This window comes from Thunnus maccoyii, chromosome 12 (assembly GCF_910596095.1).
Source record: "Thunnus maccoyii chromosome 12, fThuMac1.1, whole genome shotgun sequence".
Classification (NCBI taxonomy): domain Eukaryota; kingdom Metazoa; phylum Chordata; class Actinopteri; order Scombriformes; family Scombridae; genus Thunnus; species Thunnus maccoyii.
This window is the reverse complement of record NC_056544.1, coordinates 22411907-22433505: the sequence shown is the minus strand read 5'-3', so window position 1 is coordinate 22433505 and position 21599 is coordinate 22411907. Positions and strand designations below refer to the sequence as shown.

The 21599-nt window shown below is 38.7% G+C and overlaps 1 protein-coding gene across 2 annotated transcripts in view; it reads right to left on the bottom strand.

The window, feature by feature from the left end:
- LOC121909108 (collagen alpha-1(XI) chain-like) overlaps positions 1–21599 on the bottom strand; it is an 88948-nt gene that overhangs the window by 34762 nt on the left and 32587 nt on the right. For both annotated transcript variants that reach the window (XM_042429523.1, XM_042429524.1), the window contains 28 exons: positions 21159–21233; positions 20624–20707; positions 19151–19207; positions 18398–18451; positions 18149–18202; positions 17745–17798; positions 17555–17608; positions 16739–16792; positions 16563–16607; positions 15713–15766; positions 15567–15611; positions 12717–12770; positions 11679–11723; positions 11274–11327; positions 11128–11172; positions 10098–10151; positions 9959–10003; positions 8970–9023; positions 8759–8866; positions 7344–7397; positions 4797–4850; positions 3172–3216; positions 2809–2862; positions 2425–2469; positions 1929–1982; positions 1726–1779; positions 746–799; positions 142–249 (listed from right to left, as the gene is read on the bottom strand). In XM_042429523.1, the coding sequence (XP_042285457.1) occupies positions 142–249; positions 746–799; positions 1726–1779; positions 1929–1982; positions 2425–2469; positions 2809–2862; positions 3172–3216; positions 4797–4850; positions 7344–7397; positions 8759–8866; positions 8970–9023; positions 9959–10003; positions 10098–10151; positions 11128–11172; positions 11274–11327; positions 11679–11723; positions 12717–12770; positions 15567–15611; positions 15713–15766; positions 16563–16607; positions 16739–16792; positions 17555–17608; positions 17745–17798; positions 18149–18202; positions 18398–18451; positions 19151–19207; positions 20624–20707; positions 21159–21233 (1611 nt within the window). The remainder of the gene's footprint in view (positions 1–141; positions 250–745; positions 800–1725; positions 1780–1928; positions 1983–2424; positions 2470–2808; positions 2863–3171; positions 3217–4796; positions 4851–7343; positions 7398–8758; positions 8867–8969; positions 9024–9958; positions 10004–10097; positions 10152–11127; positions 11173–11273; positions 11328–11678; positions 11724–12716; positions 12771–15566; positions 15612–15712; positions 15767–16562; positions 16608–16738; positions 16793–17554; positions 17609–17744; positions 17799–18148; positions 18203–18397; positions 18452–19150; positions 19208–20623; positions 20708–21158; positions 21234–21599) is intronic.

Here is a 21599-nt window from a genome sequence, read left to right as displayed (position 1 = left end):
CTGCATGCAACTTCAGCCATGACTCAAAGTCATGCAAAAACAAAGAGGCCAGGAACTAATTCAGCATAATACATGTTAATACTCATAACTTGTGCCCTTTCATTTTGCAGCATACAAAGGCTATGAAAAATGCTTGTTTACCTTTCCACCTTCTTTTCCAGCAGCTCCAGGTAAACCTTGCTCACCAGGTGGACCAGGAGAGCCTGGATGCCCACGCTCTCCACTGGGTCCCGTCTCTCCAGTTGGACCCTGACAGGGACAACAAGGACACATTAAGGTGAATGTACCATAAAAACTTCCACTGACTAAGAGATTTAATATTGTAACAGAAGTGGTACTTTAGGACAATAGGACTTTATGATTCAGATTCCTCAGATTTGAAACAGCACTGGTTAACAAATACTTTTTACCTTTTTATCTACTTTTCCTGTTTTTCATTGCTGAATGGGAGCCTTAATGAGATGGAATAATTTATTTTCAGCCCACGCTTCATTACTCTCTAAAGACAGGAGATCTCACTGAAGCCATCAAAAATTCTAAAGCTTTTCAAAAAATTTTATGCCTCTTGATTACAATCTGTGCATATGGGTATTGTTTTTCAAGATTCATCTGTTGTTACAGCTGCATACTTCAATTTCAGTGTCTCATGATTTTAGTTTCAAGCCCCCAACAATAGACACAAGATGTGTGCACAATTGGGGGAGATGGAACCTAACCATAACAGTGAAGTGTAATGCACATCTACCTGTGGTCCAACCACCCCTCCAGGTCCTGGAGGTCCTGTCTTTCCTTGGAAGCCCTGAAGGGGAAAAAAGAGTTATTGTTAACTGTACAAAAGGAGGATTATATAGTATGTACAATACTGTCTACTTTTGCTGTGTGTAAGGGTGTAGAAAATCAGTGGGAACTATATTACAGTGTAAGTTGTTAATATCAGCATAGTAACAGTTTCAGTTATATAGAGCAGTCTATGGTCTTCTGGTTGTACACTGCAAAAAAACATTGACATCTTTACACCTCATTTGGTCTCAAACTCAGCCTTCAATAATTTTAAACAAATTAGATATTTTCTACAAATGAATGCCTTACTTGATAGGGCAGATAACTGCACTTGCATCAAGATGATGGCACTTGACTTAAGAAAATTACACACATGGTGAACAGAAAAGTTGAAAAACTTTTCTCAGTTTAGCTTAATTAAATTCACTTAAACATTACTGTCATTGAAATATGCTTACAACAAACAACAAAATATGAGAATTTCTTGCTCTATGAATGCAGCATGGACATGTGATTGAAGAATGGTGCAGAAAAACATGTGTATGTCATAATACCTACGACTATTCCTAAAACAAGTTAGTATACTGTATAATGTATTGAAGTGGATACCATCAAAGGCCCTGATGACCAGCAGTGTTGTCAATGATCAACTAATCTATAATCTCAAAAGGTTTGGTTGAAAAATGTGACCATTAACATTTGCGATGATGTACTAAATCAGCTCTGCTGTATTGCAATGTCCATATTCCATTTTCTATTGCTTCACTTTCACCCTAAGCACACAACTTGTATGCTGTTTCAGTTATCGTCTTCCATGATTTTATCTTTTGTATAACCTATCTGAGAGGGCGAAAGACTGAGTGGGGAGTGAGTGGGCGCTGATGCACAATGTTGAGGGTCAAATGGCACGACACAACACATTCATGGACAAAACTACCCACTCACCGTCTCTCCCCTCTGTCCTGGATGACCAGGCAGTCCATCTTTTCCTGGTGGGCCCTGGGGGTGAACAGGTAGACAGTTCATAAAAATCAAGACATCAGGTTGTAAGAGTGTATTAATATTTGAAAAGCTTATATTAAAAGTGTCAACATGGACTTGTTGTGGATGGTGCCAACTCTCATGACAGTTTGACAGCAGCTACTTACATTGGGTCCTTTGGGTCCAGGGAAACCGACAGGTCCCTGTGGTCCTTGAGGTCCCTATAATGAAAAAAAAATTAATTGAATGAATAGAGAGAAAAGTGGATGAGAGACACAACACAACTTTAACAGGTAGGTAGAATTAAATTGAATTACAATGAAGTCTGCAAATCCAGCTTTTGTAAAATGGTAACTGATAAATAATTTAGCCACTTTTTTACTATAAATATTTTTTTATATCATATGAATATTTTCAGCCAGATGTAGAGTCAAGTAAACAGATTTGGGTCCTTTCAGAATAATAAAAGACACATATATAATCAGTAATTTGAAGCAGCTAGAGAATATACACAGTTTGATCTGATTCTGATTTGAAAAAATGCCCGTAACTCACTTTGAATTGAAATTCAAGGAAAGACCATGGGACACACTGTATTTTCAGACTGCTGCCACCAATTCACAAGTGTAACAGCCACTGATCAAAACAGAATGTGATACTAACCCTCTCTCCTGGCGGGCCGGGAGGTCCATCATTGCCTGAGGTGCCCTGAGGAGAAAGAATTGTCGACTTTGTCAAAACTGTCAAAGTATGAGGTGTGAGTAAAATTTATGTAGAGCACTGAAACTAGGGTCTTATAAGCAAGGGAGCACATTTATATTGCAGCATGATTTGGCAGTCAAGAATTGTGTTTTATACGCAAATAAAAATGCAATATGTGAGCATTTTACATTGCAGGTATATAATATATTCAAACTAACTGTCTTTGTTCATGTTCTGTTCACTCTGTAAATAATCTTAGATGTAGATAGACACAGTGGTGTTATGTTATAATCATTGGTCCAACCATCAAAAATTTGAAAAGTCAAAAATGGATCTGTCTCTCACCTTTGCACCTGGTTTTCCAGTTGGTCCTCTAGCACCACGTCCACCACGTGGACCCTATATGCACGATATATAAAGCAATAAAGTAATTGTAAGGAAAATTAATGCAATTTTTACTTTTTTGCTCTATATTAAATGTAACAAAAAAAGTAAAAAGCACAAGATAGAAATATAAAGGGCAGGTAATCAATGTCTAGTGTCTTGCCTGCCCATCTCTATGATTCCCCATGCAGTGCATATCCCCATCAAAAGACAAGAAAATAAGCCCGTACACAAACACACAAAGGAGAGGTATTTCATTTGAGCACAATAAATCATTTATGTATAGGGCTTGGGGCAGAGTTGGCAGACAGCTGAATTGCCTACCGTTGGGCCACGTTGCCCTCTAGGACCAGATTTGCCGGCGATTCCCTAAGAAAGAAAAACAAAATCTTTGATTCAAGGAAAAGTCATCAGCAATTGTAAGTACGTTTTTCATAACATTTCAGAGGATTAAGCTTCAGCAATTCTATAATAACAAATACACTCAAACATTAATACTGAAGGGGTTTGAGGCAGGGATGAAATAGAACCATCTGAGCATCTTTGGACAAAAATAAATAATCAAATTGCTGCGGTAAGTGGTTACCCAGAGGCACTTGACAGCTTGAATTACCTGTCAGTCCTAGCACACCGGGGCCAGGGGTGTCTGCCTCTCAATGTCTGTTTGAGAGCAGAGACAAGCTTGTCTCGTCAATAACCCTCCCCACCATTGCCTCTCTTGCCTCTTATCCCTTCGTCTGTAACCCATTTCAACTGGACCCACTCTATGGTTATGTTCACACAGTTGAATACATGTCAGTCCTCCCTCAAGAGATAAATCCTGATTACACTACATCAAAAATAGTGCTGGGCGACATGAACAAAATCAAATATCACAATATTTTTGACCAAATACCTTGATATCGATATTGCCACAATATTGTAGGGATGACCATTCACAAAATATTTACATAATGAGACTTTTGATAAATTATCATCAGTAATGTGGATATAATGACAAAGTAGGTAAAGGCAAATAATAGAACACCTAGAACAGCCTGATAAGTTCAGAAAATTACATCACTTTACTGCAATGCAGCCTTTAAAACCAGGAAAAGACAAAACTTATGCCATATGACGATATTACAATATCCAGAATCTAAGATAAGATCTAGTCTCATATCACAATATCAATATAATGTCGATATATTGCCCAGCCCTAATCCAAAAGTATTTGGACAACTCTGTCCTTTTACTTTTTAGTATTTTTTGTCAGGGGTTGTTTTTCATGGTTTGGGTTAGGCCCCTTAGTTTCAGTTAAGGGAAACTAGGGGTTCAGCATGCAATATTTTGGACAATGGTGCGCTTCCAACTTTGAGAGGTACATAAACACATGGTCTTCTGAGTTTGGTATTTTTGGTAATTTGACTGGCCTGCAGAGAGCTTTGACCTCACCCCATCTAACACCGTTGGGATGAACTGGAATGCCAGAGTTTATTGCCTATCAAAGCCCAACCATAGTAATGCTCTTGTGGCCAAATTGGAGCAACCCCTGCAGTCAGGCTCCAAAGAATTCCCGAAGAGTGGAGACTCTTACAGCAGCCTATTAATACCCATGGTTTTGGAATGAGATGTTCAACAATCACATGTAGGTGTCATTTTCAGGTGTACTTTTGTAGTGTAGGCCATACACAAGTAGGTTAGAAAAACAAGGATACACATGTTTTAAATTAAAACGTAATGGTATTTTTTTTGGCTTCTTTCAGTCAGACTCAAACCAGCAACATCTTAGTAACGTTATGTGTGACTGCTACTGCAGACTTGGTGGCTATCTAAAACACATACTGACCATCCTGCGTTTCAGTGTTCGACACTTTCTACACGTACTCCCCTTTGCTACATATGAAAGCCCCCAGTGACTGAGTATAATGTCTTTAAAAGGAGGTAGAATAATGAAGTTTGTGGCTCACCCTTGCGCCCTTCTCGCCATTCGACCCGGGGAATCCAGGGAAGCCATTGGAGCCCTGCAAGGCAAGTACAGAAAAAAGTGTGAGAGACAGAGAGAGGCAGGAATGGGAAAGACATAAGAGAGTTGCAGGGCTTAAAATAAGACCATAGTTTCTGTCCAGTAACGATGTCACAGAGGCTGAGGAGGAAATAGCAAAATCCCTTTTGCGCTTTACTGACCAAGGCTAATTAATAGAGAAACTTTGAAGTTCTTACATAGAAAGTCCTGCCACACTATCCGGCAGATTGTTATCATAGGGTTACAGTTTATAATTTTTGGATCCACATAGATAAATGAGCATCAAAAGAGCCCAATGGGAAAGCCTCCTCCTCCCCACCACTTAGAGACTTTCTGACAATAGACACACAGAGGTGCTGTTAGGTTGTTAGCACAGTTAAGAAGCAGAATAGGAAGATAAAACAGGCGGTGGGAGCAAATAAAGACAAAGGAAGAGGAAACAGCAGATCCCCTTTGATACCCATCAGCAATTTAGTTATTGGGCTTTCTCAGGCTGTGTGCCCTCTGATAGTGGCGATGGTGCCAGTCAAACAAACACTGGAAGGGCAATCACTGTTGGATGAAAAAAAGGAGTACCAAGCAGCTTACCAATACAGCCTCACTTTATGCAGCATTAGGTAGGATAAATATATATATATATTTAAACAATTTAAGTTAAACATTTATTTGTCTCAGCTGCACAGCAAGGTCATGTGCATGTCTGGGTTTTTGTTCATTCTCTGATGCAATGCACATCTATAGTGCTCATTACTGTTCACATGCATATGTATAGTGTGTATAATACTGTGCAGTATAAGCAAGGGCACCACAACACGGTGGCGTGGGCAGAATTGCAAGAAGTAAACAGCCCAACATTGTGGAGACAGCAGGAAGGAAGATCTATGCTGCTTAATTTGTTTTTCACAGAGGTGCAGTTATGGTAAACTGAAAGGAGAGCTGGTACTGGACAAGCCTGACTTGCACCACAGAGATAAGACAGTCCACTGAAGCTTTTGCAAATGGCATCCAGAATTAACAGTGTGGGAAAGCTATTAACAGAGAGTGATGGGGTGCAGCAGCCAAAAACACAGCCAGTGGAGATTCATGCAAAGGCTGATCGAGGGGGATAAAGGCTGCAAACGCGCCAGGACTTTGACCCTGATCCTACTCCTGAGGACTATTTGACATTTTGTAACACTGATGTTACTGTGCAATGTGATAATGGGCTTTTTTTTGATTCTATCTCAATTACTTTAACACACAGTGAACAGCAGTTGATTTGTGAATCCACTTTGGAAAAAAAGGTATATTAAGTTTGTGTCGAATATAAATACAGTATCTTTAAAATGATAAAGGATTTGCTCTATAAAAGCATCCTCATTAAATGTTACCACAGACAGCTTCATATTTCGTTTTAACTTAGAGTGGGTCTCATGAATTTTAAAAGCCAGATATCTTCAGCTTTTTTTAAAAGAAGAAAACTCTTCGAATACAGGCTATAGAAAGGATACTTTGGCACTGTTTATACAGTGCCAAAGTCAGCATGCCTTTATTGTCTTTCCAAAAACTGCTTTTTGAAGCATATAGAGTTCCCCACTGGGAACCTTTGTGGGCAGCCTTAAAATTATTTATGGATACAAACAAACGAGTATTCTTGTTTTTGCTATCATTGCATACTTTACTACATATTTATTACACTGGTTCCACTTGTGAAAAGTTTTATTCAAAAGTGAAACATCCAATTATTTCACTGTGAAAGAATTGCTTACAAATTACTGGAATAAATAGATTGGAATTGGGACTCTCATCTCATTTAATTTGTGTCTCTCCGACTCGTGTAATTTGTCCAGGTCTCTTATTAATTTGTGGACCACGCTCAGCTCAGATCCTGCTGACATTAACATACAGAGCAGGAGACTTGCCTATCTGGTTGTTGTGAGAGTAGGTGTATCTGACCCATCATATCAGTGCCAAGCTGTCAGTGCTGACAGCAGCAGAGAGGAACCAGCTGCAGCAGCACATCTTGATAGTGGAGCTGTGGCACAGTGGTCAGCTCTACAGTGCAAGGAATGTGCGAATGTTAGACTATGTCTGGAATCGGCTGAGTTTAAGAAATGAGGACAGCTGATGACTCCAGCAGGTGACCATGCCACTTAGGTTTCCTATAAGAGTTGTGGTGGGAGTACAGTAGGTGTCTGCTTGGGTTTGTATTTGTTGGTTTAAGTGTTAGTCAGCAAATTAGCAGACAGACAGACATAGATAGAAGGTTATGAAGTCACTGAGAAAATCACTACATATATACAGTTAACATTCACATACTATACTGTATGTACACACATGCAGGTAATGCGTAATGCACAACAGTAAGGCAAATCAATAGATTGTGGGCATACTTCTTCTTTGCTGAATTGCCCTTGACGTGAACACACACAGCTGGCCCTGATCTCTGACCTCCAAGTGTAGTGGGGACATGCATTGATCAGAAGAGTATATTATAACGCGCATCAAATACCTTGGGACCTTGTCTTCCAGGGTACCCAGGCAATCCAGGGACTCCAAGTTTTCCCTAAAAAGGAGCAAAGAAAAACATAACAAAGATGATGAATTCTCATTGTGTCACTAGAGACATTGTTTGAGACTGCAGTTAAGTTCACAGAAGCACTGCAAAAGGCAATAAACTTATAACCATAAAGTTTGACTTGGGATATGTGCAGACGCTTTTTTTGAAATGTGAATTCACTTTGGTCCATTTTGGTCATTTTACATGGTGTATGGTCATTAAGAAGTATACCCAATCTGATGTAACTGTCCCCTGTACTTTTAAACTAAGGTAGAGATGGCTTTCTGTGGCAGGTCAGGTCATACCTGATTTGAGTATAAATCCAATTCTTTCTTGCAACTTTTGATTTCTTAAAATGCAAAAATTCAGATTTTTAAATTTGTACTTCTACTGTTGCACTCAGTGTAAGCAAGTCAGGATGAAGATGTCAGCAAAATGTGAAATGTATTATTGATACAGCAGTAGTTGTATTGAAAATGGACTTAAATAACAGGCTGTATTAGCAGCAGGTGAGATTATTTCACCTGTGTTTCAAATGATAATTTCAATTTTACTAAAATGCCTAAAATAACATTCTAATCAATTTTAGACCTGCCAGTAATGTTCCTCAAGTCTCCCTTATGACATGATTTCTAATTCTTTTTCAGATTTTCATATCTATAATTGCTGAAATCAGAATTTCTTCTGTAGGACCATTACTGTATTTTTATGATGTAGTCTAATTTTAGCTACAAAACATGTTGATCCAAGCTTATCTGCCTAATAAAAAAAAACAAGATATCAAATTAAACCTTTACTGAAGCATTCATCATTTCTGTTCAGAGTGGTCACTTTTATCCTCATATTTTAATGTGAACTGCAAAGGTCTTGTTGTAACCTTTAATACTAATTTGTTAGAGTATGAATACTGCAGCAGCGCTGTGAACCAACATACTCAGAGATCAAAGCTCTGTGCAGAAACGTTGGCAACATAAGCCAATTAAAATTAGACTGTTGTAGAGCTGAGAGGAGGTGGGGAAAATCTAAACTTCAAGATGATCTGGAGAGCTACAAAACTACAGTCCTATGTCTTTCCAGTTCACTTCATTAAAGACATCTGCTATTGGACTTCTTAAAGAGCAACCTTTCCCCTGGTCTGGTTTTCAATCCCACCACAGCATTGCAACAGCCATTGTATTCCTACATCTATTTATATATGAGTGTATTTATACACGTGTTTAACCTATTATCACACTGAATTGCATCTGTATAAAACTATTCTACTGTATACACAATTAAACTTGAATTTGAGTAAGACAATAGAACACTTTAATCCAAAGGAAAATCCACATTTTACAATTCAGTCTTTGCTGGTATTGATTATTTACCTTCTCTCCAGCTAATCCCATGCCACCAGCTTCTCCGTTGGGTCCTGATTTGCCCTTGGGGCCCTCAGGGCCGTCCTCTCCTCTGGGTCCCAATACTCCAACCTCACCCTAGATGCAAAGAAAACAGATGTAACCTATGTCGTTTTCTTTACCACCCTAACACTTTCTGCAGCTGCAAACATCAGTATTCTCTTTAAAGATGGTGATTCACCTTGTCACCCTTGAGACCCATGTCACCCTTGAAGCCAGGGAATCCATCCTCTCCCTAAAGATGACAGAGATTTAAAAAAAAGTGTTATTATCCATTATCACAGGGACAAAACTCATAACTTCTAGCAAAATAGTTCACATCTGAAATATTTTAAATATCAAAAAAACAGTAATACTGATTGATCATTTATGTGAATCATGGTTAAAGTTTAGCATGGCAGTTTTACTATTGGCTGAAGATTAAAGGGTCCTCAGGAAATATTAATACTGACACCTAGTGGCCAATTAAATAAAACATTCACGTAAGCAGTTTTCAAGTTAAGTTGCTGTCTGTCTTTCTTTGTGTGTCAGTCTACTGACATCTGGTGGTTCAAATTCAGAATGCAGCTTCCAATCTTACCCAAGGCCCTGCTATCAATGGTTTATGAAAGCTGTATTCCCTACACACACTATATATACTGCCAATTTTCTGACGTATTTTATTAAGATAATACATCTTGGTCAATTATACAATAAATTATGGTAAGCATATAACCTAACAGGTAACCTTGGGCTTGTTGGATACTTGTCGCACAGGATTTCTTGTAAGACAGAAGTATTAAAGTAGTATAATTTTAACAACATGCTCAGTATTTTCAGGTAACCCTTCAAGAGCCTCAATTTCCTGACAGTCGAGTGGAAAATCTGCTCAGTGGCACTTAAGTACCAACAGGCCGCCTCGGCAATCCAAGAAGACAATGGCAACAGATCAATCCCCAGTGAAATTGCCCCACAAACAGCCTCATTCTAGTTTAATGTTCCACACTCCATTACAGCTCAGTGGCACGAGGACTTAACTGCCAAACTGATGGGCCTTAAATAGTTTTTCCATGTTCTGAATTCGAAAGAAACCTCATTTGAGAAGGAATTACAACTCTGATGGTCCATTTTTAGAGAAATGACATCTGTCAACCATGTTGAGGAAGAGGAGTAGACTGGAAAGGTGTTTACCTTTTCTCCTTTGCCACCTTTAAGGCCTCTGATTCCCTCAGCACCCTGGAAAGAGTGGAGAATAGAGTCAAGATAAAGTTCAGGGATTGTGGAAATTTATCATGGCAGTATTGTGCTGTGTGACTAAGATAGTACTCACTTTCACACCACGAGGCCCAGGGTAGCCGAGGGATCCCATAGGACCAGTAGGACCCTAAAAGACATGAAAGGTGTCAAGTGATTGGTGAAGTGACTATTAGTATGTACGGCTGTAAATTACGGCTGAAAGTGTTTCTGCTGTATTAGATAACATTCATTGAAGATATTTTCCATTGATTTCCAATGATTTGCAATTAAATTTATTCCACAACGTCCCCTCAAGGACATATTGGAAACACATACACATAAGAAGACAAGAAAAACAAAATTATTTTAAATCAAATATTGGACAAATGCATTACAATAGAAAATAAACAAACCAACTGAAAACCTACTGTACTTGAATCTAGCCATAATTATTTTAACAAACTCAACTAAATTAGTTAACCCTTTTATCTCTTTTGGTATTGAACAGTTTGACGATGCTTGATCTAAGCCTGTAGTTTCTTTTAAATAGGTAACACAACAGGGAGGAAAGATGATATAAAACACCAGATGGATTGAATTGAAATGTAACCCCTCCGCAGCTAAATTGGGATAGGGGTTAGGGTTAGTTAGGGTCTAGTAAAAATAGTATATGTACATATGATTGTAATAATTCTACTTGAGAATCTATTGTTGGAATAACTTTATAATCACCATGTCTGAAAATGAACTAACTGCTATGAATTAACTGCACTTAAACACATGAGCCAATATTTAAAAAGTCTATACTGACGATAAAAAACTAATTTGCAAATACTTTATATTTATATTTTTATTGGTGCCACATCATTGTAGTTTTACACATAAGTGACTGAAAGGAAAAAATGTGCATGCCAACCATTGTTGAGACAACTTACCCGATGATATCTAAATTGTGCGGTTATATTAAACCTCACCCTAAGGAGGCTAAATAAATGCTAAATATACTTATTTGCAAAATGTGCAATTTATAATAATAAATGCTATTTGATGAATCTTTGACGACTTCTATTATTGGTTGCTTCACTTCAAAATCCAAAATAATTAACATACTACATTATACTTACAGCTGCTCCTTTCTCGCCTGGAGGACCTTCTTTGCCTGGGTGACCCTATAAAATCAGTCAGAAAGATTAAGTTTATAAACAGCTGATTATCTTTTCTTTTGGTATTTTGACTGATTGCAAGGAAATTTAAGAGGTGTGTTACTTACAGGAGGACCATCAGCACCAGCGAGGCCAGCCAAACCTTGTTTACCTTGAGGTCCCTACACAAAGATAATGATAGTTAGATGGATATATGTAGATTAATAGATAAATAGATGGACTGATTATTGACAAAAGTTCATCTGCTTTAAATTTTATTAACAACTCATAAAATCTTGATATAGAATACTTTCATTTATACACACTAAGTGTTTATGCAGGCACAGTCATAAATTATGTATTCGATGTGTGTGTTTATGTCCATGTGTGTCTATCCCTTGCCTTCATTGCCATGCAGACGAGCTAGTAAAGGCTTATGTATAGCTTAGACAGCAGTGTATCTGCAGAATCACTTATGAGGTCAGAGTTGTGTGGGAGCACTCAAGGGGTGACTGTGTTCCCTCCATACTTACTTTTTCACCAGGAGGCCCGATCGGACCTTGAGGACCCACAAGACCCTGAAAAACAATGGAGATAGGTCTGTTATTAGAACAGCCAGCCAAATTTAGTTCAGGACTTTTTCCACAAGATATTCATATGACATTAAATGGTACATTTGGGAGAAAAGCTCCTGTTAAATCAATTTGGGAAGGTCTATATCTAATTTTCGTGGTGTGCTGTATTAGTGATTTGCTTATTTTGTAATGTCTTCAACTTATCCCCTCTACAATTCTAACCATTATTATTATTATTTCACACTGATTACTCAGATCTGTTCATTCAGTTGTGCAAAGAGAGTTCTATATTTGAACAGTCATTTAATAGTCATTTTAAAGCCACGCATTTTCTTGAGCATTCATCTAATGAAGAATAATAAAAATTATTAACAGTTAAAAAAGCAAACTTTGTCATTTTTCTACAGGCCAATGCCTTCGCTGGAAGGCATTCATTTGTCTCTAGCCAGGTATAACTAAAATGAACAAGTTATTTATTCAACCTGTATACCATCAGGATAGGTTCCTACTAACACTTTCCAAGGGAATGACGCCATCCTGTCCAAGCTGTGAGCGTAAGCCGGACTGAAAATCTTACCTGGCAATGGACATTTAGCCCTGGCTACAATATTGGGTGTACTGTTTTGTATTATAGATGACTACAAAATGGAATATTTTTCACTGTGCCACCAACTGGACAATGTAATCAGGTTAAGCACTATCAAATGAGTACAATGTGTCTCATCTCAGCAGGACAGAAGGGATGTTTTTCTTTGTCAAAATTGTCCGAGTTCATAGTACTCCCCGTTGCACAATGGATATGGCAAGGAGGATGGAGCATGAATAGGACAGGGAGCAAAAAGAAGAAGAAAGATGAAAAGAGAGGAATGAAGAAAAAGCAAAAGAGCAGAATTTGAGACAGAGCAAGAGAGACACAGGGATCAGACAGGGTTAGAAAAAAGAGAAAGATACAGAGAGATAGACAGAGAGAGAAAGAGAGAAAGGAAATAAACTTACATGTGGACCAGGCAGACCCTGTTGCCCAGGAGGCCCTGACTCTCCTTGTGGACCCTGTACATAACAAAGAAAAAGAAGGAAAGCGATTAATATTTCCATTCGCTGCAATTGATTGCTTTCTATTCACTCTGTAGTATTATTCTAATGTGTATCCTGAGAACAATAACAAACAACACTGCCAAAGAATTCAGATACATTTAAATGAAAACAGTCAAAAACTAATCTAATTTATGTAAAATGGCAATGAATGGCAAAACCTACAAAGTAATAAGGTGCAACTTTTCTTTTGTTCCAATGAACTTCATGTTAAAAATCGTTTTTAAAAGAATTTAAGGGAAAATATACTTGTCCACATCAAAAGAGTGGTACTGGGTTAGGTAAAACAGGTGAGCTTTGGGTGACCTGGACTATTGTTACATAAATTGGTTAAAGTGACAACGCTGGATCATGAATCAGAGATGTCTGTGTTCTGCTCTATTATTCAAAGTTATGTTTAATTCCAATCACCCTAAAATCTGGTAACTGATCAAAACCTACGTTTGGCTATGAAATACAGTTTGTTCTAAATACACTCTGTGGGGCTACAGAGCCATCTGGGTATGGATTAAGACTTATAAAGCTAACTGGAATGGTGGGTTGTTTTGTATCCCTGCTGAGATTTAGTGTGTCACAAACCTAACTCATACAAAAACAGACAAGACCTCTGGGAAGGAGTCTGCTCCAGCTGTTACAACAAACACAAAATAAATGCTTGATTCAGAGAATTTTAGGTTGTCTGACAGTGATTGTTAGCAGAGCCTTGAGTGCAAAATGCAAAGCTGGGCATTCATCTAAGAGTCAAATGGGGTCAATAAACACATTTGGGTTCTTCACTCCTTAAGGATGTCTTAAAAAACATCCATATGTTAAAGGCTTGTGTGAGCACAATAAGGATTCATAAACCCTTTGGGAAGCTCAACTACTTTGGATACTTAAAGGACCATTTCGGCAATTTTTAACCTTATCTCTCGCTATCCAAATTAGGGATATAATGTGAAAAATGCCTGCAGTTGTTGCCGATGTTGTCTGTGTCCCTGGGGTGCAGCTGCAAAATCTGTTGTTCCTCTGGCACCAGTGCCATCATTTGATGTGTATAATGACATAGTTGGGGGCAAGGAAGAACTACGGTAATGCTGTTTTCTGTAGTGGTGCCTTCAAGGACGGTCAAAACACATAATCTACCATGTAAACTAGCGATAAGGAAAAGCAGACACTAAGATATCATACTACTAAATAGTTTAAAATATATATCTACTAGTTTCATTATACAAGGCCAAATATCACGCTGTGGAATGAGACACAAGAGTGTGGAGGAGGATGCAACCACCAGAGCGACGTTACAGCTGCAGCATGACACACAAACTTCCGTTGCTGAATTTCTCCATGATTCCGCTAACAGCAAACCAGAGAATTTCGAACTTCACACGGACAGAAAAGCTGAATCTAACACAATCAAACAACTATCTTTACAATATAATGTTGGAGCAGAGATGTGGTGCAACTATTACAACTTATGAGGCCGAATATAGTGCTGTAGAATCAGACAGAGAGAATGGAGACAGAACTGAAAACTCCATGCTGCAACAAACTTCACAGTGCTTTGGGAGACCTGACTTTGTTTTCTGACAGAACATTATTTCAGACTTTGCCAACTCTGAATACAGAACAGCACAGCAGTGACTGTGTCCTGTAACTTATGTGGCTGCGTTCAGCTTGAGCACTTAGGTCCCAGTTCCTTGTTGTCCAACTGTTTCCAAAATCAAGCTGAAATGAAGACGGCAGACTCTGAGATTTTTTGAATGCCTACAGGCAGCTCTGGCAGCACTGGCTTGTGTGCAACTCTCAGTAGGTCTGCCAAGATCCGCAAAACTGAGTCCTTGCGCACCAGTACGATATATCCAGACTCAATGAGGAAAAACATTTTGTAAATGAAAATAAGCCCCAGTAAAGAGATATAATACTTTGTCTCTGCTAACTGGCTGCTATGCTGGCCATAAACACACCCTTAATAGCTGATTAGTAGTGGATTGGACGAGACTGCGCACAATGCATTGTTGTTATTGTAGGATTCCCCCTTAATAACAATATGGGGAATCTACAGCCTTTTTCTCAGTTTTCTCTAGTCATAGGGCACCAATTTCAAAATTAATAGCATATTTCTACTACATAGCTGACCTAGTTTTAAGAAATCATCATATTAACAGTGGTGAGTTTTCCCTTTAAGTGTCCTGCTTTGATTTTTAAAATATTTTGTGATCAACACTGAACTTTGAAGATATTCATGAGAAGCATGACCAACTCTCTATTGTTTTGTGTCCTTTAAACAGCTGCTTGTTTCTTCAGCTCAGTGACTCAGTGACCACAGACAATGTGTGGGCTTATTTAGCTGTCTTGACCAATCATCTGTTATCCTCATTCAAACCTCCCACTGAGACCCTCTGGAAAGTTGAATGCATGATGGGACCATGCACAAACAGGCTTTTCTGTTTCATCCCTTACTATAGCTTAAGGCAGCTTCATCAGGGCCTTTTCACTCATCAGTAGTTTATGGAAAAGGTCTGAGAACTGTGATAAGGCACCCCCCGCCATCAACCACCATCTCTACTTAGCAAATGAGTTATGACCTCCATTCTTGTCATGTTGCACAAGTGTTAAAGGTCACTAAGCCTCAATTAGCCTCAGGCAGGCAAAAGAAACTGATTGCTTAGGTGGTCTTGACAAATGTTTGCATATAATTCCATTCTCTTTCAAGCTAAATATCTAAGAAAATACACACCAACACACACACAGAAAAAAAAACATATTTCTCACCATGTTTCCTTTAGGACCAGCTTGCCCATCAAGTCCAGGAAGACCCTACAGGGATCAGAATTTGACAAAGAAAGTTGCCATCTCATAGAGCTAGAATGAATATTATGACTAGTATGAGCATCAAGTGATATGGGAGATGTACATACACGCTGTCCTGAAGGACCTGCAGACCCTCTTGGTCCAAGCAAACCTCTAGGACCCTGTATATTAAGAAAATCACAAGGTTAAGAAAATTAATTAAAATACTGGTTAAACATATAGCCAAACTGTAATCTGTCTGAAACTGTCCGTTTTATTTAAAAATAGGGAGGCAATAACAAACTATTCTATTACTCTATTAGGTAAACTGAAAATCCTTAAAAGTGGTGTGACTTGAGTATGTAAAATACTGACCTCATGTGGTCAGCTATGGTAACTGCAGGTGCAATTCAGGAAATGAGCATGAAAATTGTTTCTTATCTCAACATCTCAGTTGAGAGTCACGCACTTACAATCAGAGCACTTACTTTGCTCTTTCATCTTATGGACAGTGTGATGAAATGCTGTGCAACTATTTCTTCAGACGAACAATGTTGTTTTGGGTATGACATTTCTCATGAAACTCTATGGTCCATTTGAACCGGGCAGATTATGGCAGTTTCTCATGGGTAATGACAGAACAACATATTTCCCCGTCCTATTTTCTGATCTATTATTCAGAGCCATTCTGACTTGGCACGGTTGCATTACAAATGAAATGGTCCTTGCAGACAGGAATGTTGTTACAGTTGCAGGAAGAGAGGAGGGCGAGACTGTGCATTTAGGTAATTGCCAAAATGAATGTTGGAATTCATTTGGAGTGGAGGGGATGAGGGGATGAGGTCTGTAGCAGCAAAAGAAAGGAGTAACATAAAGTAGATATTTTCATTGTATTCTTATCTTTGCCAAGATGCTCTATAAGCTGCAGTTTAACAATCCTGTCTCACTGTGTCAACAGATGATGATAAATTCACTTACACTCTCTCCAGCCACACCTCTCTGTCCAACCTGGCCATCTTCTCCCTTTGTGACAGAAAGAGAAAGACTGGGTTATTGGAATAGAAAGAGAAAACATGGATTATTCAGGAATGCAGAATATTTTTGAAGGCTGCTGAGAACAGGGGAGTATATATTGGGACTGTGGTACTACTTACTCTTTGGCCATCCTCTCCTGGAGGTCCTGGAGGACCTGTAGAACCCATTTCTCCCTGGAGAGGAAATATCACAGAAAAGACATTAACAAAGAGAGGGAGTGGCAGGGTCATTGAACAGTCTTTTAACTTGAACCCTGCAGCTAAGTGGAAAAAAAGCAAATTTTTACTTTTTGAAAAAATACGATATAGGTCAAAAATTCAGAAAACATACAGAGCAGATGTTTTAAAGATGGCAACAAAACTGCCTTTAATCTAAGCAATGGTCACCACAATTGGCATGGACCTACATGGTTTCCCTATATATAGTCCTCTATATGCACTTGCCTACCTCTGGTGGCCCTGTAATTACTCAGTATAGGATAAGGAATGAAGGCCTGTCTCGAAATACCCTTCTGTGAACTCTGTCCTTGCTCTTCTGACTCTATACACTGGCCCAAATTCCACAAACACCAAGCTCAGCACTCCTTCAGGCCTGGTTAAAGGCAGCCCAAGTGGTTCTGGAGTCGGTCCCACTACTTCTAACTGTGTCAAATGCCCTAATGAATTCCACTGGTTTAGAATTCATGTCTGTCAACACTGAGTTGTACATGAGACAGATGGGAGGTGGCCTTTGAACTACCAATCAGCCCTGATGCCGCAGTAAGGACAGGGTACAGAGCGGCGATGACTGTGATCAATGAGAATTTGCGGCTAGAAATATGAGAGATTGTAGGTTCTTATTTTTGGAAAAGGATAGCAGTCTTTAATGATGTTGTTTGTCCTCTGACCCTGATCATTCATTTCTGTAAACCCAGAATGTTCTCTCTGCATACTTACTCTGTGTCCTTTCTCTCCAGGAAGACCAGGGAGGCCGTCAAAACCTCGGTCGCCCTGAAACAGTAGAGTAACAGTTTGGTTTATAAGTCAATATGGCAGGTGTCACTCTTTTCCAACACAGGGCATCACAAGAAACTTTTCAAATGCAGCACCAACACTGGATTTTTGGATAACCTGGTGTGTACTTTACCTTGGCCCCTGCCTCTCCTGGCATTCCTCGTGCACCATCAGCTCCATTACGACCCTGGAGGACACATGAATATCATGTCAGGCTACATGGAAATCACATTAGAAAAAGATTGAATTATCTTCCATGGTTGTGCAGAATAAACACAGGGACGATGCTATCATCTTTCAAACTGGTTTATAGTTAAATAAACATGACTTTATGAATTTACACAACACAAAGAGACGATTATTGGGTGCAGCTGACTTATTTGAAATAAGGCCATGTTTGAAACCAGACGGGCGCCTGCCTTTGGGCACTGAAGCATTGATCCTTGCACTTTTGTTATCCTGAAATATTAGTAATAAATAATAAATAAACAATAAAGTTATAAAGTATAACATTTCCTGGTTTCAAAATACTCTCACCCTCTTTCCTGCTTTTCCTGGGGGGCCAGTTGGTCCCTGAAGACCTCTGGGTCCCTGTGAATAACGCATTAAAATGGTTGAATAAATAAAAGATTGAACACTGAAAATTAAAACATTATTCATGTTACTATTTGTTTATGTTAAGATGTATACAAGTATAAAAAGGGATGAAAGATGAGACATGTTCAGCTTTATTCATAGATGTATATTGACTTATTAAAGAGTTAAAAAAAAAGAAACACTTCTCACCTGTGGTCCAGAGTCCCCACTGTCACCTTTAAGTCCAGGAGCACCAGGACCTCCCTATTGAAAAAATATCAACAAAGACATACAGATTTAGTGAATGAATATGTCTTTACTGAAGCCAAATATTTTCTCATCCCATCTTTTGGCTGGAATATCAGTATAATCTAGGTTGGACAAGAACCTAATGCAAATCCAAACACACATAATGTAAGATTTCAAACTTGGATCATGAATATAGAACAGAGAGACCTCCTGGAGCATCTTTCCATGAATACAAAATCCTTCCCGTATCCAAGAAATACAGGATTGGTGTAACATTCATGTGTTGTTTGAGAAAGAAATAGCACTGGCTGTGTAAAAAAACACATTGAGACAAGACACAATAAAGTGTGTGTGAGATTATCCTGTAACTATAACAAATAAACTGTAATGTGTTATAAAAGTATTTTTATTTGATTAGTATTTGTTTTTTTTTATAATATAGTAATTCAATTTTCATATCTGGTATTGATGGTATAAAATTGAATTTCCTCACAGACAGATAGGGCAGAGGGTGATGTGTATGTGTGTGACTGAGTGCACATGTATGTATGGGCGTGTGTTAGGAAATGATAGATGCTTTGAGGTGAAGCTTTCACAGGAAGGAGTGCTAATCACCTGATGTGTTTTTTATTAACTGTGAAATGAATGGACAGCAAGAAGATCAACGATATGTGTATGTCTGTGATTGTGGATAAGTGCTTGAAAACTACTCACCACAGGACCAGATCTTCCTGTCATGCCTGCTGGCCCTGGAGGACCTCTCATAGCCAGCTGTGGATCAGAAAGAAACAACCCATAAACCACTGGTCACCAGCAGGGTTGACACTTTCACTTGTCTGCACCAAATGGTTCTGGGCAAAAAAGCAATGTTTGTTCTCCTAACAAAAGGATGTATGAATACATTCATTGATGTGATCTTGAGATCATCTGTTCTTGGCCTGATGAGGAAATTGTTGAAAGTTAGAAACTTAACATAAGAAGCTGGCTTTATTTTTTTATTTTTTATTTTTTTACAATCACTTGAAATATCTTGTTTTGAATTTGGTATGGATTTTAAAATGCTACATGTAGTTCCTGTAATAAAGTGGGAATTGGTTATACTTCTATTCATACAACATTCATTAAACTACCTGGACTTAATGCCAAAATGGGTCTGCAAATAATAAATAAAACCCTAATAAAAAAGCCTTCCATTTAACCTCTGGATAGCATGAAACCATATAGTGTGCAAACTTTACTTTGTTCTTGTTCACGGTTTACCACTTTGGTCTTTGTTCCTATTCATGGTTGACCACAGTGTGGTACTGCCAAAAAAATTGTCTGGGATTTATTTGCAGCCTGATTACTGAACGGGTGAATTTGCTAATTCAAAGGACAGCAATTCATGCTTGACACTACACTTAAGATCAAATCACTCATATAGCATATTGTGGTTGTGAAGGTGCAGGTGTGGGGAAAACAAATCATTAAAGAAGCACTGGTGAACATTTCCAGATTGTTCAGCAATTGTGCCTATTATGCACTTTGCATTTTAAAAAAATTACAAGTCTTGACATTTTTTTCCCTTTTCCTTCCCTTAAAGCCAAACCTCAGGAATAAAAGACAAATATAGAAAGGTGACAAGTGCTTTCTACACATTGCTTAACATGAGTTCTGGCAGCCCTCCAGGTCCATAGAATGTTATGAATGTGTGAATAAGAACTGTTTGTGCAATACTTAATGATCTCCATGTGTTCTACTGTAGATCGCGCCTTACATACAGCTGCATAATTCAGCCTATTTTTCAACAGTTCTGCGGTTATCAGGACCCCTGAGTGGGTGTGAACATCTGCTGTTGCTTTGTATACTACCTACCCTGACACAATCGGACTGCAAGGCCCATATTTGGGAATTAAACAATTTATTGGATAAGTGGGACTTCTGAATAGTGATTGCTTTAATTATGATTCACCACAGCTTCTGGATAAATTAAAAACATTCCCTTATAAACTTTTTTCCTGAGAAAATCATTTGGATCACAGTATTTCCTATCAATCAAGACCTCACTTTTCTATCTGAATTGCATTAGGGTGAGGTTATACAGTATCTGACTATACAGACATAGAGAAAAACAGACATAAAAACATAGTAAAATGTCCTCTAAACTGAGTGGGTTGTACCTCAGTCATGTTTAACATCAGTACTTACCCTGGCCTGAGATAGGATGGCTTGAGCCTGAGCTTCTTGGGCTGTAACCACAGGTCCCTTGTGTGCCTCACCGCCTGCACGGAACTGTCAGCCACAAAACATAAAGAAACACAATGAAAAACAAACTTACTTGTCCTTTTTTACAGACTGAGACATCTAATGGTCCCCCCTAGTGAGTGTGTTAAATCTGTAAAGCTGTCACCATGCCACACACACACACATATGCACACATTCACACATCAATATGCTGACATACAAGCACAGGCAGCTGACACACACACACACACAAATATGTGTCACCAAGCCTTTAAAAGCACAGTCACTGGTTCCACTCCATTGCACTGGCTGACATTTACAAGGTAAGTGATTTGTAAACCAAAGAAAATAAGGTTGAGATCTTTGGCCTACTGGTGTTGCTATGAGGTAGTCTTACTAAATGAAGTGAGTTCACGGGCTAGTGCCTGAGATGAAGAGTGAACAGTGTGTGATGGAAATAAGACAGCCCAGTGGGCTTGTGGAAAGCGGCAGGACTTACTGGAAGCATCAGAATGGTACCTGGAGGCCCAGGAACACCGTCTGAACCAGGAATTCCAGGACGCCCTGGAGGACCCTGGAGAATCAGGGGAGAGAAAGAGTGTTGGTTCTTCCAATGAATGTGTTATGCAATACGGACCGACATGTAAGGTCAACAGCCACTCAATATACAGAATCCCCATTAAGTACGATAATGCTTTTTTAAAGGACTGATAGGATTTTGTTGTTAACAAACCACATCATCAAAGTTTTTAAGTCAAATTATTAACTCTTATTTCATTGACTTGTATACCAGTACACAACTCTGCTAGGAACAATTAATTAAATCTGGTTAAGCAAGCCATTTATTTTCCCACAAGAAAATATTTATTTTGCTTCTCTATAATCCCCTGGAGGTTCACTGCAAATTAAAAACAGGAAGAAACAAAAAACACCTGATAAC